This window comes from Aquila chrysaetos, chromosome 9 (genome assembly GCF_900496995.4).
Source record: "Aquila chrysaetos chrysaetos chromosome 9, bAquChr1.4, whole genome shotgun sequence".
Classification (NCBI taxonomy): Eukaryota; Metazoa; Chordata; class Aves; order Accipitriformes; family Accipitridae; genus Aquila; species Aquila chrysaetos.
Window position 1 is genome coordinate 32,067,587 of NC_044012.1, and position 24,320 is coordinate 32,091,906.

Sequence of the window (24,320 nt, forward strand, 5' to 3'; positions counted from 1 at the left end):
CAGATAAACCCCTCTGAGTTCCCTGTGAAGACAACTGTTCCCTTTGAGGACACGAAACTTTTTATCTGCATGGTTGTGACTGAGAAGCTCCTGAACAGATTTTGTTTGTGTTCCCGCGTAAACGTCAACTCTGGGCAAACCCGCAGCCACAAAATTTTACACTTCAGGGTTTCAGAGGGACCAGTGGCCTTGTTTCCAGGAGAATAGCCTGAAACACAGAGACTCCCCACAGGCAGCGAGGCCCAAGGGACAGGGCAGCTCCGGGAAGCAGCTCGTGTTCCAGCACTGGAACAATTCCCACTGCTGCACCAAATTAAGCTCATCTTCACTGCTGGGATTAGGTTGGCTAACGGGCATCTCTGACCCTGATTTTCACTTCAAAAAGAAGTCATAGTTGGAATGATTTTGAAAAGCAGGATTTTCTGTACAGTCATAGGGTTTGTACTGGGCCAGCAGAAATGTCTGCATTAGATTAGTGCTGCTGGATCCCTGGTGGCATGTGGAGCTCCCACCAGGCTTCCAGGCCACAAGAAGGCCCTCATGGCTTTAGCATACAGGCGCATCCACTTGCCACATGCCAACAGCACAGTAAAGGGACTTGTTCGAGCCACAAGATGTAAGGCTCAGTGGAAAAGTAGCCTTGAGTTATCTGGATGCGAAAGAGAGAATTCAGCACCTGTGGCAATGAACAAAGTCGGGCCCTGTTATCAGCTTGGACTGGTGCCACCGGCAGAGACAATCTGCCGTTTCCAATGTGCCATTGCAGTTGAAGCTGTTTGGGCCTGACCTGGGAGTGCAATGATGGGATTATCATCACAACAGGCTTGGGAAGCATGGCTCCCTTCCTGACATTCACTGTTGTCTTTGCAATAAAACTAATCTGATTGTATCCTCCAATTCCCCTTTTTGCAGCACTGCCTGGGAGGGACACACATGATACGATCAAATTCTCTTTTCTGGCATCTCGTGTACTAACAAGCATTGTCCTACCAGCACTTCCCAGGGTGAGTCGGCTTCCCTAGTTCCTAGGTAACCCAATTTCCCCCCCCCCCCAGTTTTTTAATTAAGCAGAAATTAATTCCACTTCTGTGAACCGCTGGCCACATTCTGCTCCCAGGTACTGATAAAAATGCAGAATTAATCCCTTGCCTGCCAGCACTGGGTGGAACTCCCAACCTCTTCATACCCACAGTGCAGATATTGATCAAGCAGGAATGCATGGCCATTTACTGAAGGGGTGAACTGAGGAGTTCAGAGCAACAGAGGTTTCCTAAGTGGAGGGAGACAAGACAAAAAGAGCTCTCGTTCTTCTTGTTCTTCCAAGGCACAGATTTTTATCATATCACAAAAGCAAGCAGCTGAAAAGATTCCAGTCACAAAGCACTGTGCTTTGAGAATGGGTTAGATTACCTGCCCTTTCATGCGAGACTGACTACTGACTACCGGATGGGATCCAGAATGAAAACAAGTTCTTAAACAGGTTATACATATTGCTATGGCTCACGGCCATTATCAGATGCTGAAGCCTTTTACAAACCTAATTCTCTGTAGGTTCTTCTTGTCATTCTCTGCAAGGGAGCCAGAACATGTGCAGTGTGCAGCTGTATTCAGCCATCATCTCAGATGAACATGACCTTGAAAACCCTGAATGCAAAAACCAGTCCCACTAGATTGGCTCGATGTTGAGTGGCAGAGGTAGTATTTTATTTTTTGAGCACCCCTCCTCAAGGACACTAAAGAGTTTGTAAAACATCACTAAACAAAAACAAAACATTGCCAACAACAAAAATGCAAACCTGCCAAAAAGTAAAACACAGCAGCATTCAAATATCAGAAAACATGAGAGCTAAAGTGCTTGAGATAATTTCATAACTGTGCACAGTCTGAAGTCAGTCTTCCCTGTATAAATGCTGTTTTTCAACAGCACCTGCCTGGCTGCATAGGTTTCTTCACCAATCTATGGCAGGATAACACTATTAAGCCAGAGCCAGGAGCAACATATTTCTTTCTATCCCTCATACTAAAAGTAAGTTAATAAATAATATTCAAAGAAACACATTTTAAAGTTCAGGCAGCTAAAGTTGGACTTCAAGGAAAGTGACTGTACGGATTACCCATGCAGTGAAGTCGCTAGCATGGCCTGAAGCTGAACAAAGCTTTGGTGGGATTTATAAAGTGCTGTCTTTTAGTATTTTATGCCTGTCTTTAGTAGTGTTTTTTTCAAACCAGCACCGGGCTTGTGAGTTAAAAAAATTCCAAAATAACAGACCAATTTTCAGTGGATGCTGGAGCCAGACAGACATTGCACAGTGCACACAAACGTATTTAAAAAAAAAAAAAAAAAAAAAAGAAACAAAAAACCCCAAACCCCAAAACCTAACCCAATTATGGTAAAACTTTTCATCCTTAAAAACAAACACCCACCAAGCACCAAGAGCAAATCTGAAAGCAACATCTGCCTCCCAGTTCCCTGGCTCATTCCAGCAAGGATGGTTACTACATGATACAAGCTCAGCAGCAATGGTTGTGAGCCTGAGCCTGCAGGCACTCAGTGCAAAATTCTCCCGGCGTTCAGCCCCAGGGGAGTGATCCAGTTTTCACTGAAGCCAAAAGGAGCTCCCTACAGACTTCAGCAGACTTTGGATTGGCCCCATAGATTGATAGTGGGAGCAGGACCTTGTTTTACAGTCACTGTTTTTCCATCCAGCCACAAAAGCCACCCCCTGAAATTCCTGAAGGGGTTTTCAATCTTCCCCTCCATGCATGCATTTAACATCCATTACAGTTAATAGCAGTTACACATGCATATCAATGGGAGAAAAGTCCCGGTCGAGAGGAATTACTGGTAGTACGAAAAGAAACCCAGTAGAAACCCTGGGAATTGCTGAAGACCCAACTCCCTCGAATAAATCCATTTCCCTGTTTAACCAGCCGGCATCTGCCCGCTGGACTGTAATGCAGGAAGCTCTATAGTGTGTGTTTGTGTGTGCACGGGTGTGTGACGCGCGCGGGGTGAGCAAACGGGCGGCGTTCTGCAGCGCGCGAGCCCGTCGGCAAGCTGCCTCCTGTCGCGGCGTCCCAGCAAGCGTCTTGAGCGCCGGCCATCGCCGCTCTCACTTGTGAGCTGTGGTGTTGTAATCGTCCTGTGCCACGGCTGGCAGGGAATGGTCTATCCTGAACTCTTCCTCCAACCCACCAGGTGCCTTCATGGCATCCCCCCGGGCTGCAGGTTGGCGACTGTCCGTGCCGCTCCCCTCCGGCCCCAGGATCTGTCTCTGCACCAGCTTGGAATAAAGGCCTCCTTCTTCCATCAGCTCCTTGTGCGAGCCCTGCTGCACCACGCGGCCCTTGTCCAGCACAATGATGTTGTGTGCCTTCTCGACAGTGCTCAGCCTGTGAGCTATGACAAGCACCGTGTGGTTCCGCAAGTCGCCATAAATCGCCTGCTGAATCTGCGTGGAAGGAAAAGACGTTAGTGTCCGAGCGTCCCTGGCTCCACTTTGGAAGGGAGAACAGCAGCGTTGTGGTCTGTGTTAAGAAACCTCTGGACAGGAGGTTTGCTCTCCTTTGGCTATGGAGAGGACACAAGACTCCCTGCAGCACTACCAGCACCAGCACGTCCATCCCAGCTCCCGGCTTTCGCCGTGCAGCCCAAAAGACTGTCTCAGTCCAGCCAGCCTGCAGGTGCGGTATGCACACAGGTCTGATCCTGCAAGCTGGGTCTTGTTAGAGCTGGGCCCCAAATTTGGAAGCCACATGGTGTTGGCATGGACTGCAGGAAGCCAATACCTGGTAAATGCATCTGCTCAGAAGAGTGGGGCTATTTCCTGGGTGTATCAAGGCAGAGCAAGAGAGAGTTGTTTTCCAGCCAAGAGACAGACAATAGCAGTGAGGTCTAAAGGCAGACTGATGGCCACCAGGCACATTTCACATTGGCACCCCTGGCTAGCCAAAACCAGTCCCTGGCTGGCATGAGATACCACATACATGGCTGAGGACCTGCGAGTCAGCGAGCTGTTCCAAAGTCAGATGCTTGCACTGCCCCACACTGTGGACCAGCAGCACTCATCCTCTGGGACCGGGAGACACGTCCTCACATCTCAACTTTGAACTAGGTTTCCCTCATGTCATTAAACCAGTGAGGCCAAACTGCTACTGGTAGAGCTGTTTGGTTGTCATGTCCCAGCCAGATAAACCAGCTCAGTTCACAGAAAGCTCAGTGCCTTTCTTGCAAACATGGCTTCTTTGGTGCCTCAGCTGGGATTTTAGCTCAGGCAGTCCTACTCTCTCCGTGCTGCAGTACCATTTTTTAGGGTCTTCCTCCTTATCCTGTCCTAAAAGGCTGCAGAGTTGCTGTATGCCAATTAACACTTTCCGTATTTAAAAAAATTGGCAAAGATCCCTATCTCATCAGGTTTGTCAGGTGCTGGCTGCTGTGAGCACAGGATTATTCCCTTCTTGGTGGCTACAGCAGTGTTGGAAGCAAATTCCTGCTCAGGAATTAGCGTCTTACCCAAACCTCTGACTGCACCATGTCAAGACTAAGCTTGTCCACAGGCTGGAAATTGAAGTTACAGTCTTTCCTCCAAACCCATATTGCCTGTTTGGCCCAAACACACGAGTCACCTACTCACCGCATGTTCGCTCTCTGCATCCAGCGCGCTCGTGGCTTCATCCAGGATTAGGATGGGAGGGGTTCGGATCAAGGCCCTGGCAATTGCCACTCTCTGCTTCTGGCCACCTGACAGCTGGGCTCCTTTTTCACCTGCCTCTGTTGGGTCAAGGGAGAGAGGCAGGGGTCAAAATAAAAATCAAGAGCTGCCATCAAGTTCAGCTCCCAGCCACAGCATCAGGATGGTGTCATGCTTTGAAGCAAAGAGCAGGTAAACGCTTCTGCTCACTTGGCAGAGTAACTTAAATGAGTAAAACATCCCATCCCCAAGGCTGCAGTCCTTCCCCCCAGCAGCAAGTTCTCCACTGTTGTTCCAGGGTTTGAGTGACTGATGCTCACGGAAACAACACAGAGAAGTCCCTGAGCCTGGGAGATCATCCAAACCCTGAGCCCTCTCTGGCTCTGCCCATGCAGCTGCGTCTCTGCCATCTCTCCCTGCAAGTCAGGCTCTGGAGGGTGTGCAACCGAGACAGCAGTGAGGGGAAACTGGGACTTCTCTGCTGGCTCCCACAAGCACAAACCATCGTCAGTCTGACCTCACAAAATCCCACTGTCACTAACACATCAGCTTTTATTACTATGGATTTATCACAGGTTTATTTTCTTCCTCTGCAGGTGTGGTGGTACACAGCTAACCACTTGGGTTCTGGCCTTTTCTCCCGATTGCTGCCCTGAAAAATGGTGAGACTGCCAGTGTCACATCTCCATAACACTGCCAAGCACCAGGAGCTGGACCGGTCTGGATGGGATGGGGGACACTCACCCCGCTGCCACAGAGCAGCAGCAGAAACAGTCTCCTGGGATGCCCCAAAAGGCCTCCAGGGTGCTGCACCTCTCCATGTAGCTGCCTCTACACCACTACCAAGCTGCCACGAACTCGTGTCTGTCACTATCTGCCTGACTTTCCACCCAAGTGGAGAGTCTCTGCCTTCCTTAGGTGATGCTTTCCAAGTGCATTGAAGGAGGGATTTTGGTACCTGTGTGGTAGCCATCTTGTAACTCCGTGATGAAGGCGTGTGCGTTGGCCTTCTGGGCAGCCTGAACAACCGACTCAAAGGAGGCTGAAGGTAAGCCGTAAGAAATATTATCTGCAATAGAGCGGGCGAACAGCACCGGCTCTTGGCTCACCAGGGAGATCTGCAGAAAGGAAGGGAAGAGCAGGGGGTTGGAAGCAGAAGACGCGCCGGCCACCGTCTCGGATCATCGGCATTTGTTGCTGCTGGGTAAGGACTCAAGCGGGCAGAGCCCCACCATTAAATCACGATACAGAAGTGCCTCAATGTGAGCTTTCAGTGAGGATGCTAATGATGGGGTGCCGGTGCCCAGCGGCAGCCCCAGCCCAGTTTGCATCATCTGCTGGGAAGCCATTTTGCAGGAAAGAAACCTGCTGCAGTGCTGGTACTTTGGCATCTGGGACGGGCTTCCTCCTTGAAGACCCTGCTGTGTCTTTGCTCCAGACCTGTCATTCCTGTCACTGTTCGCTCTTCCCAGAATGGCAAACCAGTTGCTGGGACAAGGCAGGCTGGAGAGACCCTCTCCCAGGCTCTTGCTGATTTTCCGTTCAAGGCCAGTAATCATGCTTGGGCCACGTGAATGAGCCCTCCTGAATATTTTAATCCAAAATTAGCAAGTTAGGGACATAGCTGCTGCAATTCCTTAATTGCTTAGCAACAGCCTCCCTGTCCTACCTTAGAGCCGTTGCTGCTCACTCTCGCATTCAGCCTGCTTTGTCAAAACCTCAATATTGACATAAATTGAACCCTCCAAATTATTGCTCAGAACTGGGCATGAAGACAGCCATCAGGACACAATCATATTTTAATTGACTTCTCCCCATGCTCCTAACACCACACCAGGCTTTCTAAACTGAAAGACTAGCTTGTCTTTTAATTTTCGCTCCGTACGGGCAGGGAATGTGAATTAGTCACACTGACTTTGGCTTTCCAGCCCGCCTCTGATCAATTGTTTTCACGTTTTCCTGCTGATTGGTGAGGCCATTTGCTCTGGGGGCAAACAAAGAAGGCAGTTACTTGCAGAGGAGATGAAGGCTGATCTGTACTGACACACAGACGAGAGCTGAGGGGCTCGAACCCCTCTCCTAGGCAAACCACCCAGCCCCTTTTGTGCTCCAGCTGCTGCCAGGATCCAGAGAGGTTTAACTCCCCATTACCTGAGAATTAATTTCAGATCTTAAGGTAGAAAGTGCTGGAGGAATGCAAAACTCTTTTTCTAAACCCAATTTAGATGGTAATTAATCCAACAACCAAAAACACATTTCTACTGTGTTGGCCAAAAAATACAAAACAAAACATGGGTTTTGTTCTGTTTTTGGAAGGCTTCCCCCTCCCCATGAAACCACTCTCCATCCCTTTCCCTTCCGCCCCCACAAATTATCTGAATTCATTTCCTGGACCACCTCCAGCCTCCAGCTTTCTGGACATTGCAGAAGTTGCCAGAGCAAATCCAAAGCAACATGCAACACTACCATCCATCCCCTCTGATCACGGCAGGCAATAGCTAGAATACACGTATCAGTCGCTCGTACCACTGAGTGCAGGTACTTGTGATCGTACATATTAATGGGACGCCCGTCCAGCAGCACCTGCCCGTCTTGCAGAGGGTAGAAATTCTCCAGGATGTTGACACAGGAGCTCTTCCCGCTCCCCGAAGGACCCACCAGCGCCGTCACTTTGCCGGGGTGCAGGGTGAAGGACACATTCTGCAACATGGATGGGAGAGCATGCTCAGGTCCTGGGTCTTCCCAGTGTCCTGGGGCAGCAGCTTTGGCACTACGCAAGAAAGGTAGCCAAAAATCCAGCCACGGTGACCCTCCAACTTGGTGACGTGCCACATCAGCCATCTCTCCTGGCTCTGAGGAAACAAGAAGCCTCCAAAATGGCTTCAAATTTGCCCACTGATGTAGCAGGACTTCTAAAAACTACAAAGCAAACTAACTTCTTTGCTGCCTCCCCCTGCCTCATGACCCCAGCCCCTCTCCCATGGAAACAGTCCGAGGCAGCTTGGCACACAGCCCTGTACCATGCTGATGTGTTTAATGCCTGAGTGGAAAACAAGGGTTTTATTAATAAATCTCATTCCTTGTAAGGAAGGCCAGCCCTAAACACCCGCTGTTCCTTTTAATCTGTTTTCCAGCATGCCGTTGAGCCTGCCTTCACGCATCTCCAAAAGGGCAGCTGACATTTCCCGCAGGCCGGGGATCGGTTATTGCCGCGATGGAGAAGCAGCGCGTGATGCCTCGTGGTGGGGAGGGCTCTGCGCCCATGAGGCTCACCTGGAGGACCTGTGTTGCAGAGCGAGTGCGGTAGGAAAACGTCACGTTTCTGAACTCCACCTTCCCATCCACGTGGTCTGGGGCCAGGGACCCGTCATTCACCATCGTTGGCTTGCGGTCGATGAACTCGAACACCTTCTCGGCAGCTCCCACTCCCTGCATCAGGCCGCTGTAGACAGAGCCGATGGACTGGAAGGCAAGAGGCAATGGTGAGACCTTCCCATGCAATGGAAAAGTCAGTCAGTGCCACTCATAAGGAGAACGGTTGAAGCATTCCCAAGTCTTCTATCATCTGACATTAACTACAGTCATCACACCCAGGAAAAGAAAGCTCTTCCCCCTCTGCAGGGTATGGAGGGGATATATGGATGTATCCAGGGAAAGGGAATCTAAGGGGGTTTTGTGCATGGGTAGACTCAGAGGGGAACAGAAGAGGTAAACACATGGATTGGGAATAGAAGACATGCGCCAGGAGATACTTCCAAACTTCCAACAAAATCCTCTACTCGTCTCTCTTTGCTCAAGACCAGCAGCTCCCCAACCCAACAGAGCCCACGTACGGCAGCACACTGCACCAGCCCCCAAGGGTGGCTGGTTCGCTCCCTAGCACACGTCTCAAACGCAGAGCAGCTCCAGGCTGGACCCTTCTAGACAACCATCTGGCAGCTGATAAGGCTGTTCCCTGCTGGGATATGGTCCTAGTGGATTTACCATTGCACTTTCCCAACTACAACCGCTGCAAGCTGACACCAGCTTCCCTGGAATAAACCCCCATCATGTTGGCTCTTTTCAATATTAAGCCCAGAGCTGCAGAACAGCTTGTACTGCAACTGCCCCTCCCATCAGGAGAGAAAAAAACAACCAAACCAAACCAAACACACACCAAAACCACAGCCTGGAAACACCACCAGAGCCTGCAGTCATCTGAACAGATGGTGAGAGCTAGGCAAGCTGCCTCCAGCTCTGCTCTGCCGCTGCACAACAGCTGAAGCACCGCCGAAACCATGCTTGGCTGCGAGGAAACCTCAACTTGATCATTTCTGCCTCGATTAGCCAAGCTTACGCCTTTGCAAGGGAAAGGCAGCCCTGGGTGGGCTCTACCATCCCACCCACAATCCCATCTTGCTAACACACTGCCAACGCAGCAGCTTGCAGCCTATTCCAGGAAAAAAAAAGTAATATAATTAAGTTTTTAATGAAGCCTGAAATTTAACAGGCAGCTTCATAATCCCTGCATCCTTCATGCCAGGAAATGTGCTTGGGAGGCAGCCAGGACTTTGCCCTTCAGTGGGGCTAGCCTGACCCTTTTGGTCCCGATTGCCTTGTTGGGGGATGAGCTGCTTTGGGCACGTTCAGGTTGCGAGGCCACAGCAGGAGGGGAGTGGGGATCAGAGGGGAAAATCAGCCCACCGGTGGGCAAAGCCACAGTGCCAAGGAAGTGCATCACAGGAAGGTCAACACTGGATCTAGCCCTGTGACTGCCCTGGGACCTTCTGGAAGATAAACATCATCTTGATATGGGGTAGCCCAGAGGGATAAAACAGACTCACCTCCATGCAGTCTCCTAAGACGAACTCGTAAATGATGAAGGATATCAGGCTTCCGCTTGTCATTTGCCCTGAGATCACAAGGTGCCCACCGTAGTAAAGGATGCTGACCTGGACCACCAGGAGGGTCAGCTGAAAGCAAGAAAACACCCCAAAATCAGCAAGGACAACTGGTATTTTGGTGCATTTGTAATTACTCACACAACAGCCCACAATTCATGTGCTGACATTTATTCTTTGAGCTCCGAACTGAGCATCCCTGACAGCGCACAGCTGACAGCCCTGGCAGTGAGCATGTATATAAGAAGGGAAAAGAAACTCAAGTACATGGGCTGATTTAAGGAGCTGGGCTGGCATCTTTCAACAAAACAGAAGTCCAGAGGGGCAACAGCCGAGGAGGGAGAATTCAACTGAAATTACAGAGCACCTCATGAACTTCTGTCTTGGACTAACGTCCTCAAGCATAACAATCTATGCTCAAATTATCCAACACATGCAGTCACCTCACCACTAAAATAAACTTTCTGTTATATGAGTGTGACACAGTTTAATTTAGAACACAAAATCAAGCCAAGAGTTAATGCAAAAAATCCGCCTTGCATGTACAAGTCCCTGAAGCATAACCTCAACTCTTGCCTGAAATCAGTGTGGGGGGTACCACCTACTCCAGAAAGGAGACAGATCAGCTCTGGTATGACAAATACCAGCCCCTGCCTTTATTCAGCCAGTTTTGTTCCATGCTGCCCAGGCGCTCAGAAAAGCAGCAATGCCCTGGTGCTCTGTGCGACGTTTGTGGGACAGGCTGTAAATTCACACAGACAAAAATACTGGGGAAAAAAATTCCTCCTCTATTGCTCTGCTATGATCTGACCTTAAGATCCTGTGTTCCCTCCGAGAAAGACTCTACCAGGGCTGTGCTAAATCCATCGGCTTCTTTCTACATGAGCCCTGCAGGAGCACTTTTTGAGGGTTTTTGCCTTCTTTGGCTCGGCGGGATCTGTGCTGACCCAGTTCACGCTCTGGCTTCACCTGGGAGCCCAGGAACAATGCTAAAAATGTTCTGATTTTGCTTCCAGACTTGGGAAGCCATAAAGTCTCCCATGGCTGCATGATGGCACCATAACTTGCAAACCCTTCACCAGAGGCTACGTAGATCTTCGAATGTGCGGAGATAAGGGCAGCCTCACGTGAGGGTTTTGCACAGCCTTAGTTATCAGCCGATGCAGGAGAAGTCCCAAACCATCTGGTCTTAAATTATGAAATAGGATTTTGTAAAAAAAAAAAAAAAACAAACTGCAAAATACCCCAAACCCCAGCATCCTCCCCCTGCCACCACCCACACGCAGAAAATCTCCATTTCTGAGCAGAAGCTCAACCAACGCCACGGCTGTTTCCCAGCCGGAGCCCCGGAGATGAGCTGGCACAGGCACGCAATGCAGCAACACAGAAGCACAGGGTTTTCCACGACCTTGAGTGGTTATCAATTATATTCTTATTTGCAAGAGAAAACAGACTGTTCAGTGGCACGATGCAGCGCTGCCCTAAGGGGGAATGGAATATATTTTCTGATGAGTGGAAAAAAGTAATAATCAAGAGACAGAGGATTACTGGCAGCGGACATCAAGGCTGGGCTCACCCAGCAAAGCTCCCTGGAAGCGGAGAAGAAGCACATGCATCGTGCCACGAGCATTTTGGGATCCGAAGCAATGTCCCCTGCCTGTCCCTAGCCCTGTGTAGGGAAACCCCGGTGCCGGCCACCTACCCCGCTTGACCAGATGTAGTAGGTGTAAGCCATGGCCTCCCGCTTGTTGAGTTTGTACACCTGCTGCAGCTTCTGCCAGTATACGTTTGCCTCTACCTCCTCATTGGCAAAACTGCGGACAGTCTTCATGGCGGAGATGGTCTCCTCGGCAGTGTTGTTGGCCTTGGCCAGGGCATTCTGCACATCCTTGGAAAGCTTCTGCAGGGAGCGGGGGGAGGCAGAGGGGGCTCAGCAGGCACCAGGCTGCCTGTGGCACATCTCCCCGCACGCCCCAGGCTCTGCTGGGCTCGGGAAAAGAAGGCACGGTGACATTTTCCAACGCCATGGGCAACAAGGCTGAGCACTGGGATATATCCCACACCTTGGGATAGCCTGGGACACTGTGCCAGGAGGAGAACAGATTCATTGTGCTGTCCCCAAGGAGGGACCTGGGCTGCAGGAGCTGAAGTGCCATGTCCGGGGCCACTTGGGAAGCCTGCGGCAGAGCTGCTGCTCCCAGTGCCCTGATGGGACAGGGTCAGCCTGGCCCAAGGAGCCCTTCCAGGAGTTTCCAAGTCAGGGACAGGTCTGGAGACCAAGGGCAGCTCCACTCCTCCCATGAGTGCCTCACCTGCAGGAGGAGCTGTGGCTGGGCAAGGCAGCACCCGAGGACCCTGTTTTGGCAGGACCTGTGCACGCTGTGTCCCTGGCACAGTGGAAAGCACCAATAACTGACGCAGGGAGCACCACTGCAGGACTCACGTGGTTCATGCGATGCGGCATTAGCCACAGGGGACAGCCCTTGAACCACATTAGCCCTGGGCAGAGGGAGGGAGCTCGGCACTGGGTTTAACCCCCACCGAGTCACAACAAAGGGAAAGGAGAGATTGCATGAGGACAGGCAGGTGCATACAGGACATCCCACATCCGAGCTGCCTCTTCTGTCAGACCCCAGATGCTTCCACTCCTTAGCATGAAGCAAGGTAAGAGCCGAGGCCACGCTTGCCTGCCCATACAGGTTTAATGCCGCCTTCCCACCCCCACTGCCAGCGGCAAAGCATTCGAGCATCAGTCCCACCAGCTCCAAGGCCACCCACAATCTCCATGAAGGCTTCATGAGGGGAACAGCCCAGCGCTGCGGCACACTGTGGCCATGCCAGCTGCTCCTGCCTACCTTGTAGTACTTCCCATAGACATCAGACACCAGCATGATGATGGGGAAGCCCATGAAGGTGACGAGCGAGAGCTTCCAGGAGAGGCTGAACATGAAGAAGATCACCCCCGTGGCCTTCACCACGTTGCGCAGGAAGATATTGATGTTCTGGGAGACCAGGTCGCTCACGATGGTTGTGTCCGACGTCAGGCGGGAGATGACATCCCCTGCAGCAGCGACGGAGTGGGGAAGGGGAGAGTGGGGGACATGTCACCACAGCAGGTCACTGCCTAGCCGCGTCCCATGTCCCGTGCCTGGGGCGAGATGGATCTCCCCATTCAACCCAGACCCTCGCTGGGGGTCTGAAAGGTGGCATGGAAGGGGAGCGACTCTCCACCGCTGTGGATGCCAAGCAAAACAGAGGAGCTTGAATGGCTGCATGCACGAGGGACATGAAATGCATCCGAAGGCACGAGCTACATCCCTGGGTCACCAAGGATGGCTGCAGGACAGCAAAGGGGACTGCGGCAGCACCCTACACTGGAGGGCACCCCATGGGCACACAAATGGGCAGCAGGTGCTTGGGTGGAGTGTTTGCTGGGCTGCTGAATGCACCTCCAGAGCTGTCAACCAACCCCAGATTCATTTCTAAATGACATCAGGAGCCCTCCAGGAGCTCACCAGAGACTGCTGGCACCTTTCTTCGCCGCCCTGGCAGGACCAGCCAGGGCCAGGCACAGTATGCCCTGCGGAGCATGACGTGGCTTTGGAGAGGGCTGTTTGGGTTTAGCCATGTGCCCTGCAGCCTTGAGCCAACCTAAGTGGCCTTGAGGACATGGGTCCAGCTACTAAGGGGTGAAGCTCCTGCTGTGCCCTTTGGTGGAGCTGAACATTACAGCCAGCAAACATCACCCTGGATTCCTAATACTTGTCCCGTGTTTGCGTACAGCTGAATTCTCATGCTTTTGTGCAAGTCCAGGATTACCCATATCCCACTTAGAATAACACCTCTGGTGTCCTCAGCTACCAGGGCACTGTGCAGTGATTGCTAAATATGGCAACAGCCTCAAAACTAAAAATACTGCCGAGACGAAATTAAATGTGCGACAAGTTACAGTGGGCTGGGACCACACCAGAGCAGCATGGACTGGGACAGGACTGATTTGCAAGCAGAGAAAGCAACAAGCATGCCTAGCAAGCTTCACACATCTGAGGTTTCTCATGCCTGGAGCAGAGCTGGAGAGCGGCTGACCAGCAGGCACTGATGGGAGGTACCAGAGGAGGAAAGTAGGTGTTTTGGGGATGACTGGTGATGAGCACGTCAGCACTGGGGACTGCTGGGTATCAGGCTGATCGGTGGCAATGGGATATCCCCAGGGTGCTGGGCAATTCTGTCCCAACCCCATGGTGGGAGGCAACCAAAAGGGAAGAGCTTTCTGTCTCTATTTCTAAACATGAGCACTTGTGTGCTGTCTCTGGCTGCCCCCAGTCTGCCACGTGCTGGTAGGGCAAGCCAAGGGGAAAAGACCACCGGGATGGGATAGAGGGGTTAGAGCAAATCCGGGGGAAAGAGGAACCAACCTGTGCGATTCTCATCAAAGAAACTCATCTCCTGAGACACCAGCGACCTGAAGAGGCAGTTGCGAAGGCGAATGTTCAGTCTTGCAAATATGAGCGTAAAAACGCCACCCCGGATACCTGCGGCAAATGAGCTAATTGCAGATAAGAAACGTTATAGACCAATGGACACGAAACCCGCTCCTCAGCAACACAAACACCCCGATGCCTGGGCCAAGGGCTTGGGCAATGCTGTGCTGGTACCACTTTCCACCCCGGGAAGTGATGGCTAAACCAGCCCACACCTCTTCTGCATGCTACCAGCACAGTGATGGCTGGTCCTAACCCCAGTAGCGACAAGCTTTGGGAGGAGATGCAGCGCTGCCAGGACAGCGTTCCCCAGGGACCCCGTTCCCTGTATCTGCTCCTGCTCCCCCACCACCAGCAGACAGACGTGGAGGGCTAAGCAACGGCCTCGTGACTGCCACCACGGCCTCTCTGCACCATGGCGGCGCAGAGAAATCAAAGTGCATTCCTGGGGTCTGGCAGGTACCTGGCGGAGCAGCTGCAGGTGAGACAGCCCATGCCCACCGCTACCGTGAGCTCCTGCAGGAAAACCCCAAACTCCTCCTTGTCAGGGCCAAAACCAGCCCCTGCGATTACCTTCCTATGGCGAGCAGTGACATGACCAGCACTGCTGTGGAGAAGCGGTCCATGCTCTTCTGTACCACGATGCCGTCGATGGCCAGCCCCGTGTAGTAGGGCAGGAAGGTCTCTCCTGCCGGACAAGCACAGGACATGGGGTTTCAGCCCCACCGTGCGGGATCAGCACAGGACCTGTATTTCCAACTGCGACGGCCCGTGGACAACCCCATCCCCACTACAGAGATACTCGGCCATCGTACGAGATGTCCCAGGAGGTGCAGCCCCTAGTGGCACATAGCGATGTTTCATTTCCCAGTGTACTTTATCCCCTATTGCGGGTTTTTTTGTCCCATTGCATTTTTTACCCAGCCCATGCAGGACGTGCCACACAGCACCCCCGAAACAGCAACCCTGGGGTGCTACCAAGCGCCCCCCCATGGCTCCTTCCCTCCCGGTGAGGATGGGAGCACATTGCGGCCCCCCTCCCCGGTCCCTTCGCTCACCCAGCGCAGCCACGAGGAGGAAGAAGGAGGCGATGCCCAGGAAGAAGGCATCCGGCTTGGTGTAGGACAGCAGTTTATGGATGGTGGGACCTGCTGCCTCCTCCCGCGTGTCCCGTGGGGTGGCCCCGTCGCAGCTCTCCTCCGCCTCGGCACGGGACTCAGAGCTGGGCCCCAGCGCCTCACGGGAGGAGGTGACACAGGCCAGCAGCTGCCACAGCCCGAAGGTGGCCACCAGCGCCACGTAGGTCCAGGCAAAGAGCCCCCAGAACCAGGGGTCCCTGATGGTCCTCCGCACCTCCGAGTAGAGCAGCAGCTTCACCATCATGTAGATGCCCATGAGGAGGCAGACGACGGCGATGAAGGTCCGCGATGCCCTGAGGCGCCGGGGGCCGTAGGCCGTGTTGGTGGCCACCCTGATGGCGGCCCCCAGCAGCACACAGCTGCGGTACAAGCAGCCCCCCCAGATGTCCAGCAGCGAGTTGAAGATGTTGAAGTGCTGCAGGTCCTGCAGGACATCCCGGCCGCCCCGGCCGTGGGCGTAGAGCAGCGTGGTGACCACCACATCGGCCCCGCTGAATGCCAGCGTGCTGGCCACCGCCTTCCAGGCACGCATCCTCACTGCTGGGCTGGGGCGGGGGGGGGTCACCGAGGTGGTGGTGGGCAGCCCTAGCACGGGGAGGACGTGGTCATGTTGGCCTCTGCTGCGGGGCGAGAAGAGGGAGGGGGATGGGGTTGTTATGCACCCCAGGGAGGTGGTGGGGAAGGGGAAGCAGGATGGGGGGACCAACTGTGTCGGCTCCCCACCAGCCCATCCTGACCCCAGACACCACTATCTACTCCTTCCTCCCCTCCCCTGCTGCATACGCTCCAAGACATTTCATAAAATGAGAAGCACAAATGAAGACAAGCTTCCCTCTCAGAAGTCTCCACCTATCTGGAATCCCAAAGTAGAAATCTGCACATCTTGGTGGGAATCTTTGTCCCCGCTTGCTGTGGCCGCTGCGAGGCCAGCTGGGAGGTCCCCAGCAGCTGGGTGATGCTGGGACATCTGTGCAGCTCGCGTGTCCTGCGCTACGGAGCTGTGTTGGTGTTAAACTTGGACATTTGTGATCTGAGAGTCCCTCCCCACGTTTCCAGCACAAAACTGAAACCAAGCACTCAAACAAAACCATATGAAAGCAGAAGGGAGAGCAGCTCAGCTTTGTAACAGACCCCCCTCATCAAAAAAAGAGTAAATCATAGGTACAGCAGCCTGTCACACCTTGCTGTCCCCAGCCCTCTTAAATATTAATTTGGGGTAACCCACTAAACCTGCTGCACTGTCAGTGTGCAATTCAGCGACACAACAAAAAATCCCAAGAGGAAGTTAAAAAGGGGTTGGAAATCCACAGCTGGGTCCCGTGGGAGAGGGATGCTCCAGGGCGGGATGCCGCCTTTACTGTTGCCCATGGGTCTGACTGGCGGCAGCGATGGTGGAGCTGGATCTGAATTGACACAGAAAAGGGCAAAAATCTTGACTTCTTTTAAACCAAGTGAGCTGCTCCCCTGTTCCTGTGCCATGCCCAGAGGTGCCACGCATGGGCATGAGGGAGGTACCCGATCCTCAGATTCGTGCTGGCCAAGCAGCTCATGACGGCGCACGGTGCAGAAGGCATGGCACAAAGGATGCTGTGTGTTGGCCACGCTCCGGCCTGCGTGACCGCAGCCGCCTCTGCAGCCGCCCGAAAGCAAACCACAGGGGAAAGGGCAGCCCTCGGCACCGGCCAAGCAGCATCCTTGGCCGAGAGAGGCTCAGTGGTTGGGCAGGCGGGATAAAAAGAGCTAAAAAGTGGAGGAAAACGGGGCAGATGCTGCAATCTGGAGAAGAAAAGGGGTTTATGGGGTGGGTGGGGAAGGAGGGATGGAGGCGAACCAGAGCAGCGGTGTCAGGGAGGAGCTGGACACGCTTCCCAGGGTGCTCGCTGCTGCCATCCGCTGCAAAGCTGCGCGGATCCGGCCCGGTGGAGAAGGAGGAGGAGGGAGAGGAAGAAGAAGAGAAGGAGGAGGAGGAGGAGGAGGGAGAGGAGGCCGCCACCGTCGCTCCCTGCCACCCGCAAAGGTGTCCCCAGCTACGAAGCTGAAGGTCCCCAGCCTCACCCCTGCTTCCCCCCCCGTACGAGATGCTCCTCCAGGGGGAGACGCCCGGGAAGGGCCGTGCCCGCCATAGCAAGGGACAGACAGACGGACGGACAGACGGACACACACACACGGTTTCTCCCTTTGCAGCGCAAGGACAACGCAGTCCCGACCCGCCCGGACGGCATCTTACCGGCGGCGATAGCAGCAACGGGGATCAGCCCGGCCCGGCCCGGCGGCGCGTCCCGGGAACAAGGTCGGCAGGGGGCGTGGCTTCCGTGCTAACCACGCCCCGTTTTCGCCACGCCCCCTCGCTGCGGCGCGGTCCCGGCCCCGCCCGCGGTTTAACCGGGCAGGGCGGTAGCGGGGGACCGGGTACCCCCCCCTCGGCGGGTGCACTGCCCGCCGGGGGGGGGGGGGGTACCCGGTCCCCCGCTACCACCCTGCCCCGACCCAGCAAAGGCAGCCCCAGGGTTCTCGCCAGCTTAGAAAGTTGGGGTTTTTTTTGCAAAAATAGTTTGGTTTTTTTTTTTTTAATTTTTATATTACTTTATTGGTTTTATTTAATTTCTGCAGCAGAGGGGGAATATACAACACACGAGTTGGCTTTAAAAACAACCAGGACAAGGGCTCAACATCGTTTTTTTAAATTAGCCCCTAAACAGGGTCTCGACAGGGGTTTAAATTAACCCCTAACACAGAGAGGGATCCAGTTTCAAGAAATCCAGTTTATAAATTATTTTTCCCCTTCAAGTCCCCACGCCAGCTCTGCAGGGATATTAGTGCTCAGGCTCCTCCCTAGGCGGCATCTGTGCATCCAGCTGGGCTATACAGGTGAGAGAGGGGCTTGTCGGTATCATTATCCCAAAGTTTCCCTGCATTTTTGGAGCACTGGGTTTAAAAACACCCCTATAAGCCTCGCCAGTGTAGGAACAGACTACAGGCTTCCTGCAGTTCACTCCATTTCTGGAGAGAACAGAATGGCGACATTACAAAGGAAAAATTCATTTTTCTCTGCTCGGATAACCAAAAAAAAAAAAATAATCACGTTCTATTGTAGATTTTATTTCTGCTAATTAGTGCTTAAAACTAAAAAAAAAAAAAAAAAAAAGTTCACTTCAAGCCATTCCCACGTCCACCAGGAATGCAGTCAGACCTGGTGTGACTCCTCCTGGTTCACGCTGACGGTGGGGAAGATGTTTTTAAGCTGTAGGAAACATACTGCAAAATGGCTAAGCCAGGTCTAGTTTCTGGTTCTCTTCTCATGCACCCAGATCACTCCCCGGGCTTTGATGCGATTACTCCCAAAGGGGCAATTTCCACGCCATAGTCAAGGTGGAGCTTTTTGACAAGACCGAGTCTCTCGCTGCCAAAGCGTAAATGAGGATGGTGCCACTTCCCTCAGTCAGAGCGATCGTCCAAGGGCAAATCTGGACTGGGAAGGGATTGAACAGACATCCTTGTCTGAACCTTCCCCTTCCTTTCTCCCCAGGACAGAGCAGGCACATCTGCACCCTGGACTCACACGCAGCCGGGCCACAAACCTCGTGGACAGTTTTGTGCTACTGGACCCCCAAAAAAGTCCCAGAGGCTAACTGGTTTTCTTCACGCCGGACATACTCTGCTCAGGCGGCAGGACTGTCTCGATCTGAAATGACACAAACTGGCCCTTCTTCAGCTTCTTCAGGGAGCTAGCAGCGTTGCTCCCGAACACATTGTCTTCCACTTTGAAAGCAAGAGAGGGCAGGCCCCGACTTTTCCTTTTCACACTCTTCCGCTCCCGCTTGTAGGCTGTGGTCATGTTGGCAATCACCTGTAAAGCAGATTGCTTGCGTTGGGCCTTGAGACGCCGCTTAAAAATCAACTCAACTCCGTCTCACACTAACTTGGTGCGTAAGAGTCGGCACTGGAGCGTGCAGAGCTCCGCTTGGCAAGCTGAGGCTGTGCTGGCAAGCGCCAGCACAGCTGGTTGCACCTGGGAGAGACTAAGCAAGGTCTTTCCAGCCTTATTCTCACCAACCCCAAACTAGCAGGAGACCTTACATTAAGAAATTGTGATTTCATGGCCATGCTCAGAGGAGCCATTAGTTCTCCATCAGTAGAGGGCAGAAGGGGATCTAGGCTGGAGTAACATAGAGCCAAGAGAAGCTTTTCTCACCTCCTGTTAATTACAGCCCCAACCCCAGCCTGTTCGTTGGTGAGTGTCAGCAACCTAGACACCAGAAATGCCCTTACGGACAGGACAGGATGCTTCGGCATTACCCAGACAGAGCTCTCGCTGTCCCGTGCCACGGTGTGCATCTCTGTTTCACAAAAGGGGAGCCGAGCTAGTGAGCCTGAGCTGCCAAAGAGATCAGCTGGGAATAGATCCCACATGTTCAGCTCCCAGGCCTCCTCCCTCCTGTCCCGTTTTACTACTGCTATTCCCTGGCAAGAAGAATCACAGTCCAGGTGGGATCAGAAAGGACCACATAACGCTGTCCACATAATAAGTATAAGAAATGACTGAGCAAACAAAGCACTCAAGCCTCATCTATTATTTTTTGGCACACAGATCACCAAGCACTTTACAGGGGACACTGAGGTAATTTTTCAAGTCAGGAAACCAAGAAACAGAGACAAAATGAGTTACCCAAGGTCACCCAGCATGTCAGAGACAGTCAGCAAGTGAACGCTGGCCTTGCTCCCTGAACTCAGCTCTGTGCCCACTGGGCCACTAGTCTTCATGGTAGCCCCAACCTCCCCAGTTTCTCTCCTCCCATTTTGGGGCATTACTTTTAACCTTCTTAATTACACAGCATGTCCCTAAAGGCTTTTTGTCCCTGCCTAAGGACAGACTCCCTTGGCTGATTTGAGATGCAGATTACAAGGCAGAGCGCTGGGCAGGCTGGGACACAGCTTTCATTAGCCTCGATGGGGTAAGCCAGTCCCTCGTATTTCATCACCCAGCTCTGAGCAGCAACACCATCAGCTTCCCTGTGGCACCAAATGGTGCCGGCTCAGAGGCCCTGCTCCTGCTGCCCTTGGCACGTATCGAGGTGCCACCGGCCACCTCTCCTCTCAGGCCAGGCCTGCAGAGTCTCAGGCAGTGCTTAACTGGCTTCTGCCTCACTCCTTTCCAGCTGGATGCATAGCCTCCCTGCCACGCTCAAGCCCATCAGCTACCTGCTATGCTTGGTGACAGGAGAGAGCCCGCAGGCAAAGGACTCCTGTGAGATGGCTTTTCTGGACAGACAGGGCCAGGGGCTCTCTCTGAGCACCCAAGCAGGCACATGCTGTAGCACCATCCTTGTATGGGCAAATCCCTTCTGTGCAGCTCTTACACAGCCTGGTGCAAGGGACCCTGTGGGGGTTTAGCTGCAAAATGGTTTCAAGGCACCGCAAGACTTACAATTTCTTTCACCGCGTTCTGCTGCTCCTGAACCGTGGCTGTGAATGGCGGGAGGCTGTCTGCCTTACCAGAGCTAGCCCCCTGCTCTTTAGAGTCCTTGACAAAATCCACCTGCAAGGTACAGATATTTGGGTGTTACTCTGTAACCACGCCAGTGGCAAACCTCCTACAAGACAATCCTTTGTCGAGCAGTTACCTCAGATGACAGGCACACGTATCTGTTGAACATGAGGAAGAAGGGGGTGTACTTTGTGACAGAGTTGACTGAGGTGCGGAAATCGAAGAGCACGGGGTCGAGATAGGCATCCCATTCGCTGGGCTTCTCGTTCACCACATTGCAGATGGAAGATTTGAGCACCTCGGCGCTGCGGTCGTCCAGGCCTGCGCAGTCTGCGGGGTCTGCAGGGGTGAGGATCTGTGAGATGTTCCAGCGCTCACATAAATGCCGGCTGACCTGCAAAAGCGGGGGTCATGCCCATAGGAGAACAAGGCAGGTTTGCACCCCAGCAGCTAGCAGCCTCCACGGCACGAGACAGCACTGTCCCCATGCCAGGAGATGCTGCTCAGCAGAAAAAGCTCCCCAGAAAAGTTAGAGCCCAATAAAATGTTTTGCAATGACTGTTCCTGTGCCTGAGGCTTTCCACAGCACTGGAAAGCTGGGTTAATCCCAGCGTAGGGCAGGAATCTCATGGACATAATCTCACAGGACCTTTCCTTCTGAGCAGAGAGCCTGCAGTGTGGCTGGAGGACTTGTACCACAGAACAACAACCTTAAATCCTTGACAGGGTGAAAGCACTGGCAAATCATTTACCACTTGCAACGGGGCTGGGGCAGAGAGAAGGCAGTGTCAGCTCCTTGCCCCCGCTACATGTCGCACAGCAACCCTGCCTTTGGGACCTGCTGTCCAAAAAAACGGCTGAAGGGCATGTTGCTTTTCCCTGAACCACCCAGCACCTGACCTACCTCCTCACAGAAGTCCCAACTCTGACTGGCATAAATGTTCTTGGATGCTCCAAACCTGAACAAGAAGAGGACACACAACTGGTTTTACTCCATCAGCTGCAGGGCAGAGCCAGAGGAGTTCAATCTTCATGAGTGATAACAGGATACAAAAGGGACAGAAACCCTCCAGTGGAGCTGGTGCTAAAGAGGCTGGCATGGCCTCACCTCCCCAAGAGCAGAGAGAGGTCTGCTAGCTCCATCTGTTCCAAAACAGTCAAGCCTGTTTGCTTTTGAATGATAAGGCAGCAGCAGAAACAAGCAGTTTCTTGCTCTGAATGCAAATCTCTACTGGCCACACGCATTTTGCACAAGGACAGTGTCACGTGGTGACAAGTACCATGTGAGTGCAAAATAAACACTTTCTAGGAGGGATCAGGGAAAGGTTTTAAAACTTCTGCAGAGAAGTGGGGTGCCAGCTCTCTTGGCCTTGGGGATATTCAGAGAACCACTTCAGCCTCTTTCTCCCTTGCCCCGATAACAAGAGGATAATGGGCTCTTTCCAAGTACTTTGTAAAGAGCAACTGAGAGGCACTGCATGGTCTCTCCTGTAGAAGGGAGAGTTCCTGCTCTCGTGAGGAACTATCTTGTGGACATTGAGTATTTTTGCAACACACATCCCAGCGCGCCCCATCTCACTGCAGAGGTGTAATGTAACCAACAATAGAGAAGCCCACCTGTAAAAAATTACAGCTAGGGCTTTAGCCACTGATAAGGGATCTTTCTTCTGCAGAGAAGCAGCCTCAACCCACTTAGTGAAGTAGTCGGTCACAAGGAGGACATGTGTATTGCTCTGGCTCGTCTCAGGAAAAGGTCCTGCATAAACAAGCATCAAGAAAAGTCAGTGTGATGCTGTAATATCACCCAAATGAGGAAAGTTAAAAACCGAGCCCAACAAAACAATCACTGCAAAAACGACCACGACTCTCTCCTGCAATGTCATTTGGCCAGTATATTTCTGTGAGCTTTGTCAGCAAAAATACACCCATCACAGTCTCAATTCTGGGAAGTAACGCATGCCCACAACTCCCATTGTGTGTGGAGAGGGAGCCGAGCCAGCCACATGGATCAGGTTGCACCTTGGTAGGCTGCTGTGGCCTCCTTGGCACCTCCTCACACAGACGCAGTAAGTCTGCCACGCTTCCTGATGGCTGGCGTGGAAGCCTTGAAAAGCCTGTCAGCTGCAAACACTCACCATGAATGTCTAATCCCAGCACTTCCCAGGGTGATTCCACTTTGACAGGCCTTGCTTTCCGCGATACATTCTTGTTGTGCTCTGCATTCTGGCATGTTTCACACATTTTGATCTGGAAAGGGAAAAGACATATCAGACTTTAAAACTTGATGACAACTTCTGTCAGATTCAGACTGGACAGGTTATGAAGGGATGAGACAGACAGCATGTCTGAGCAGCTTCCTTCTACCCAATAAAAATAGTGAGGCGCAAGAAAAAGAGGACAAAACGCAACAGGCTGACACAGCTCACCTTTCACAAAACTTACCTGACAGCTTTCTCCCACAGAATAACCAATTTTCTCAATGTGGCCTATAGCTAAGACATTTCTCACCCTGTTTTTAGGCAAATATTTATTGTATTTTAAACTTCTGCCGGCTAGAAAAATCATCAGCCCTAGGATGCTGGAGGAGCACGGGCTGCTCGGACCATGCAACGCAACCATACTTCTTCAAACCACGCTGTTGCAGAGTCCTGCTGCAGGGAACTTTCAGCAATAAAATGGGTGAGGCAAAGCAGCTGAGGAGAGCCGGCGGAAACACTGAGCTCCTCCTGTTACAATAGTTTAGGTTACTGGGCAGGTCTGGTAGGAATCCAGACTGCTCAAAGCTAGACTCAGCAACACTTGTCTGAAACAATCCCACATTCCCATGCTGGCCAAAACTACCCTGCACGAGGAGGCCTACCTGCGCAGGTTTCCTGATGCTCGGGGGAAAGACATCCAATCTATCCAGCTGTCTCGGGACGTTCCAACAGTTTCACCTGCAGAGTTACTTAGTGTGTGGCTTCAAAGCAACAGGCACTAGAAGCGACATCATCCCTGCATCAGGGCTCTTCTAGCTGCTCACTTGGGACTGCTGCCTGAATGTCCTGGGAAATACCGGTGTCATTGACATGGTCAATGCTCTCAACTTACCCAGTCCACAACATCCTTCACAATCCCCAGCCAGTAGTACCGGCTCTGAATCCGGTGCACGGTCTTTTTCTGGCCCAGATGGTTCCCGATCTCAGTGAAATGGCTTTCCAGAAAGACTTGCCGCCTCCTTTCAGGATCCACAATCACCTCACGCTTTTCCTCCTTCTTGGGTCCCACATAGTAGAGACAGCCGCCTGCAGATGTGAGAGGTTTATCTAAAACAACACGCTCTCACAGCCATTTCAGCTCCTCAGTCCCAGTGAAAGGGTAATTTTCTACAGCAGGAAAAACAGGTGAGACACAACAAACTGGGACTGTTGCCTTGGGAGCTTCTGTAACGCCTCTGGAGAAGCTGCCAAACTGGAATCACCCCCAAATAAGCCCAGGGATTTCTTTTCTGCACCCAAGACTGAGCAAAATCCTCTTCTACGATAAAGCCGCCCTGGTCTCCTCAGGCCCGCTATGGCCTACCCTGTGGTGCACCAGTGCTACCCCAGGATCCCGCAATCCCCCCTCTGCTCCCCAAAGGCGTGAGAGAGGCAGCGGGTACCAGC

General features: G+C 52.6%; 1 protein-coding gene across 1 annotated transcript; it reads right to left on the reverse strand.

The window, feature by feature from the left end:
• Window positions 1-1,676: 1,676 nt before the first annotated feature.
• Window positions 1,677-17,499, reverse strand: ABCB9 (ATP binding cassette subfamily B member 9). The gene is made up of 12 exons (XM_030026329.1): window positions 17,419-17,499; window positions 15,111-15,811; window positions 14,626-14,740; window positions 13,987-14,117; window positions 12,427-12,632; window positions 11,274-11,471; window positions 9,515-9,643; window positions 7,965-8,153; window positions 7,218-7,391; window positions 5,650-5,809; window positions 4,635-4,771; window positions 1,677-3,452 (listed from the first exon to the last, which is right to left on the reverse strand). The coding sequence occupies exons 2-12, from the start codon at window positions 15,721-15,723 to the stop codon at window positions 3,114-3,116; spliced, it is 2,391 nt and encodes a 796-aa protein (XP_029882189.1). The 5' UTR covers window positions 15,724-15,811; window positions 17,419-17,499; the 3' UTR covers window positions 1,677-3,113.
• Window positions 17,500-24,320: the final 6,821 nt, after the last annotated feature.

Excerpts from the sequence above, each read along its gene's own strand:
- ABCB9 (XM_030026329.1), bottom strand. The coding sequence starts at position 15,723 with ATGCGTGCCTGGAAGGCGGTGGCCAGCACGCTGGCATTCAGCGGGGCC. Across the intron at positions 14,741-15,110 it reads CCTCCTCGTGGCTGCGCTGG|GAGAGACCTTCCTGCCCTAC; the intron begins GTGAGCGAAGGG and ends CTTGTCCGGCAG. Across the intron at positions 7,392-7,964 it reads CTGCAACACAGGTCCTCCAG|AATGTGTCCTTCACCCTGCA; the intron begins GTGAGCCTCATG and ends TCCATGTTGCAG.